The 5,954-nt window shown below is 57.0% G+C and overlaps 1 protein-coding gene across 1 annotated transcript; it reads left to right on the top strand.

The window, feature by feature from the left end:
* Positions 1 to 2,397: 2,397 nt before the first annotated feature.
* Positions 2,398 to 5,399, top strand: NKX1-2 (NK1 homeobox 2). Its single transcript, XM_071446298.1, is given in 4 exon segments — positions 2,398 to 2,443; positions 2,446 to 2,565; positions 2,666 to 2,827; positions 3,748 to 5,399. Coding segments are annotated over 4 exon segments (897 nt in total). The 3' UTR covers positions 4,317 to 5,399.
* The last annotated feature ends 555 nt before the right edge of the window (positions 5,400 to 5,954 follow it).

Here is a 5,954-nt window from a genome sequence, read left to right as displayed (position 1 = left end):
CCGGCTCCGCTCCGCCCCGAGCCCGCCCCGCCGCGGGGCGCAGCGCGCTGGAGCTGCCGCTGCCACAGCGCTGGAAGCGGTCACGGCCGGCCTGGATGCGGGGCAACCTGCCCTAGTGGGTGGCATCACCACCCATGGCAGTGCAGTGAAATTGGATGGTTTTTAACCCCCCTTCCAACCCAAACCTGCCCTAGCGGGTGGCATCACCACTCATGGAAGTGCAGTGAAATTAGATGAGTTTTAACGCCCCTTCCAACCCAAACCTGTCCTAGTGGGTGGCATCCCCACCCATGGCAGTGCAGTGAAATTGGATGGTTTTTAACACCCCTTCCAACCCAAACCATTCTGTGGTTCATATGACAATCAAGAAAAAAAACCCAACCACTGAGTCATCGTGTAAAGAATTTTACAATCGCAGATAAGATGTTATCAGCTGTGTTCCAGCTTTACGGATAGTATTGTTTTCTCCCAAATATCTTCTCGTTGCTAATGTCATCAATAGCATGGCACGACTCCCAGAATGTATAAGGAGCTGTGGTGGAATTATAGTCCATTTTGTTTTAAGGAAAGCAGAGGAGCCTTGGCAGCATTGATTTGCATCACCGCTTCTGGAATAGCCTCTGGCTTCTCCCTAAAGATAATATCTAAACTGTGAAATTCATTAAATAGACTCAGAAATGGATCAGGTTATTTAAAACAACATTACTAATGGCACAATATCTCAGCTGTCTGCAGCGATAGTGAACACTGTCTTGGATAGTGTTATCAGTGCAGGACACCCGCTATGAATATTGATCCACAGCTTGTTACAGCCATCACTTGCCATCAGGACAGGTCAGGGTTGAAACCCACCTAGCATCAAAGCAATTTAAAGACAGCACTTGGGCTGAATTTTAATGCCTGAGCTGGGAAACGGACCAACTTCAGAGTGCTGGAACTAATCCATGAGTATGTGCCCTTCCACATGCGTGTGTGTTTGTAGGTTCTTGTGTACATACATGTGAAACTGATGAGATTTGAAAACATCTTGTAGCTCACAGATTCATTTCAATGCTGCAATTTACATTCTCAGCTCCTGCAGACCCAACAACTCAAAGAGAAGTATTTGTAGTCTCACATATACCAGATTTTTTTCCCAGTTCACCACCTCTCACATCTCCAAAACCAAGCTTTAGCCACCTGTAGCTTGTGAGTGTGAACTCCTCAGGTCTGAGCTCCCTTCTCTTCTACATTCTCGTGGTTTTCTACCCCAGAGGCCAGTACCAAATGGGCTTTTAGATAATTAACAGTAACAATTACTTTTAATCACATCACCCTTGCACATCATCATCTCATCTTATTGCTTTCCTCTTATCTTAAGGCCTATGCCAAGAATTATTTGTGAGCCAAATTCTGCTGAGGCTGAGACAGCGATGAAGAGGAGGAGGAGGAGGGCAGTGCTCTGCATCTCTCCATTGGAATAGAAGCAGGTGGAGCAGCAGATTCCTACTGAGGGTTGCCTTCCCTGGATGAAGGGTGCCTTTCCCCAATCTATCTGATGATTTGTGGCACCAACAAATGCTGAAATGCCAAGGAGAGTGAAAAGCATCCCCCCGAACAGATACAGATGTGCAAAAATACACTGCAAGTGTGTTTTCAATAAGCAGGACTGGCTAGAAGTGGTCCCAGGGCTGGTGCAGAGTGGGGAGGCCTGGCCTGCTGTCACCTCCCCTGTCCCAGTTATAGTGTCAACAGGCAACCAAGTGTTTTCCCCAGAGACAAGGAGGGTTGGTTAGGGGCTTGCTCAGTGGGTAGGAGCTCCTCCAGCACAGGCAGGCATCAGTTTCCCCTGCCTGCTAACTGGGAACAGTGTGAACACCATGGGAGAGCTCCAGGAGTGGCCCAGAGTCTGAACTACACTGATCCCACCTGCTCCCAAACAAAAAGCTGCTCCTTTCTCCCTGAGGACCAGGCAGTAGCTTCACATCTCAAACAGCGGCTGCTGGCACAGGGAGCACTTGGAGCTTGGATTCTGCCCAGTGCAGGAGAGAGATGCAGGAGCCATCCCTCCTCTCTGGGTGCCTCTGAACACACGGCTCACCCCGCTGGAGCGGCACTGACCGGGACAGCTGCAGGTGGCTCAGCGGAGGGCGAGGGGACAGGTGCAGCCGGTGGCTCTCCGGGCCCCGGGGGACACCAGCTGCCGTCGGGCTGCCGCGTGCGGCCGCATCCCCGCTCCGGCGGAGGTCCCCGCTCCGGTGCCAGGGGCTCCTGGCCGCCCCCTCTGCACGTCCCCCCGCCCAACCCGGGGCAGGTAACGGGAAAGCCCCGCCGCCGAGAGGCTGCGCTGGAGGGAGGCGCCCGCTGCGCCCCCGCGGAGGCAGCGCGGCGGGGAGGGGGCGCGGGGGCGGCGTGCCAATGGCTGCGCTGCCCCCTCCTCTGCCCCCACCCCGCCGCCGGCCCCTCCGCCTCCCCGGCCGACCCTCCTCCCCGCCGCTCACTCCGCGCCGCCAGCGCCGAGCGTGCGGCTCCGGAGCGGCCCGGCCCGGCCCCGCGCTCCGCCGGCTCCGCGCTGGGAGCCAGCAGGTCTCCGGGAAGCGCGGAGGGTGGGGTGGGATGCCGGAATGCCCGGACCGCGGGGCCAAGGCGGCCCCCATCCATCATAAAATCTCCTTCTCCATCTTAGACATCCTGGATCCCCAGAAATTCAGCAGAAGACGCGAACCGGCCTCGGGGAGCTGGGGCAGCGCCCCCCGCTCGGGCGAGCGGGAGAAAAGTTTGGGAAGAGTTGAAATAGGAAAGGACGCTGCTGCTCCCGGCAGCGGGAGGAATAAACTAGAGGCACATGGTAGGAACGCGCTCGCGTTTCTCCGGCCGGCGCTGGCGGGGCGCGCAGGTGGAGGCGCCGGCACACGGGCACCCTCGGCCCCGCGGGACGCGCTCCCCGCGCGGGGTCCCGCAGGACCGAGGGAAGGGGGGCTGGAACTGCGTTTTAAGTCAGGATGATGCGAAGGGAGAAGTTCTCGATATCCGCGCGCCCCGCCCGGCTCCCGGCGTGCGGAGCATCCTCTGCGGCCGGAGCAGGAGGGCGCACATCAGGGCGCGCCGCCGCCCCGCCCCGGCGCCGGACGGGCCGCGGCTCTTAGCGAGGCACCGCACGGGTTTCTTCCCCCCAGCGAGGGCGGCCCCCGGGCGCTCCGTTCCCCGGGGCGGCAGCGGTCGGATGCCCCGGCCCGCGGGACGGCCGGCTGGGTAATTGCTCAGCCCATCCCCACCGGAGGATGCCTTAGCTCCCGGTGATCGATATCCTATTACCGACTCCCGCCTATCTCCTCCCCGCAGCTTGCAGGTGCCCACTTCAAACCTCCTTCCCCCGGCCTGATCCTAATATTGTTCGATTAAAACTTACCTTTAATAGATGACATCTATCGATCTGGCCCTCGCAAATCTGAAACTCCATTAGCGCAGGGATGGGGAGGGGGGGGAGGGGATTTATTTCGCTTCAGAAGGGGACTTTAATAACTTCTTTTTTAATTGGTAAGAAATCCATATCGACGGCTCCCCCCTCCCCACCGCGGATGCGGTGGCACAGCGGGGGACGCGGGGGGCGGGGGGTCTCGCACGACGGGCGGAATTTTTCTCCCCTTTATTTTATTTTTAACGATTGCCCTTATGCTGGGGGGAGGGAGGGATGTGGGAGCAGAAGCGCGGGGTTCGGAACGGGAGGAGGGTGCGCTATCGCCTGACGATCCCCGCGGTCTCACCTAGATGCGCACGCCCCGGCGGAGAGCGGCGCCGAGGACGCGGGGCAGGAGCGCGACGAGGAGGAGCCGAGCGCGGACGGGAGCGGCACCGCGAGCCCGCCCGGGCCGGAGGAGCCGGGCTCGCCGCGGAGCGCCCGGCGGCGGCGGGCAGAGCCGGGCTGCGGGAAGCCGCGGCGGGCGCGCACCGCCTTCACCTACGAGCAGCTGGTGGCCCTGGAGAACAAGTTCCGAGCCACGCGGTACCTGTCGGTCTGCGAGCGCCTCAGCCTGGCGCTGTCCCTCAGCCTCACCGAGACGCAGGTGAAGATCTGGTTCCAGAACCGCCGCACCAAGTGGAAGAAGCAGCACCCGGGCGCCGACGGGGCGGCCCCCGCAGCATCCCCCGCGGCGGCGGCGAGCGGCGGCAGCCCCAGCCCGCCGGGCCCCGCCGCTCTGCCCTTCCAGACTTTCCCTTCCTACGCCGCCGCCAACGCGCTGGTGCCGCCGGCCGCCCCCTTCCCGCTGGGCGCCGGCCCCTTCGCGCCCTTCCTGGGCCCCGCGTACCTCGGCCCCTTCTACGCCCCGCACCTCTGAGGCGGCAGCGGCGGGGCAGCCCCGGGAGCCAGGAGCGCACCTCAGCCCTTCTCACCCAGCGGGGAAAACACCGTCATCGCTTCTGCTGCTTGCGTGGCCATTGAAGTGTAAGAAAGTTGATTTTTCCTAGGCGTCGCGGCAGCATGCTTAACTTTGACACACAGAGAAAAAACCACTCCACTGTAACCACTGGATTTTATTAGCACCTTTGAGATGTAATTATAGGTGTTGGAGATGGGAAAAGTAACCCTCTTTACACATGCCTGACACTAATTCCCTGCAGATTCTTCTCCAAGTTCATTGTTAAGATGCTCCTCGTTGCTGTTCGGCTTGCCAGCACACGTCTGAAGCCTCGGGGGCTCGGGAGCTGTGGCACTCGTTAGCACTGCTGCGATCCCGATGCTGATGAGGGTGCAGGCGGCCGTGTCGAATCCCAGGGATGCTCGGCAGTGAAGACGTCCCCAGGCTCTGACTGTGCTCGTGGGACTCTGCTGAGCCCTGTTTGACCCACGTTTCGTTATCGTTTCTGAAAACTGCCAGTCACGTTCTTGACACCCTACCTGGAGGAGAGCTTTGTTTGGGAAGGTGCAGGAAAATGCAGCTCTGTGTCACTGGAAGACAAGAAGGAAAAATCTGCCTGGTCAGTCAGAAAGTGTTCAACTGCTGCTCATGTCCATGGCCTCTCTGCCTTTCTCTGCAGTTCAGTCCCAATGACTTCACAGGTTTTGGATAAGAAATCTAAAGATCATTCTTTTTGCAGAGACCAGTTGTTCTTGTAATAACACAGCATTAGTGCCAAATGAGGCAGAAAAGAAAACATAAATCAGAGAAAATGATTACATTATTCATTTCTTTAAAAATGGGGCATTTGTGGTAGAAAGTAAGTAAAACACAGAATTTCCAGCATGCTGAGACCTACTTTCCATAACAGAGAAACACATGCTTTTTCTGGTTTTGCTTTTTGGAGCATTTGTTAGAAGGAAAATCACATTTCATCTTCATCGTTACAAGCATCGGAATGAAAAGGAATTTTAGCTGGGGGCTCATCTGTCCCTGAATGGATGGGAAGTAATTGGTTTAAAAAAATCTGTCTCATGCAGTTTTACAAATTATTACAACACAGTACTCCAGACTGTATCCTCTCTGTCTCTGACAATGCTTTAAAGTACACACTGGCTTTCCAACCAAAAAACTTAGCTCATAAATCCTATCTAGCTCTTGTGTTGGTCTAAATAAAAAGGGTTTTTAAATTGTTCCCTGTTTAATTGTTTTTAATTTTACTGGGATGAGGCACTGTCTGCTTTGTGGACTATTTGCCCACCTGGTGTGGGTCTTGATGGTCCCTGTGTTGCATGTCAGTGACTGAGGGTGACACCTCATCCTCTGGGCTGGCTGTGAGGAGATGGGTGAGGGGATAACCCTCTCTTGCCAAAGTCACCCTCCTGACTTCCAGCTTTGCAGGGATCAAGGGTGTGAGAGCCACAAGCCTGAGCTTGGGCCAGCTGAAATGACCTGAGGCTGCCTTTCCACAGCGAGAGGAGGTGCCCAGTGTCTCCTCAGTGCTTTGCAGAGCTATTAACAGAGCACGAAGTTCACCTCAGGTCACGGGCTTGGAAGTCATGGCTGCTGTGTGGATGC

This window comes from Agelaius tricolor, unplaced genomic scaffold (assembly GCF_023055355.1).
Source record: "Agelaius tricolor isolate 1412-34295 unplaced genomic scaffold, bAgeTri1.0.p SCAF_22, whole genome shotgun sequence".
Lineage (NCBI taxonomy): Eukaryota > Metazoa > Chordata > Aves > Passeriformes > Icteridae > Agelaius > Agelaius tricolor.
The sequence above is the reverse complement of the archived record's forward strand: the minus strand, read 5'-3'. Positions and strand labels throughout refer to the sequence as shown.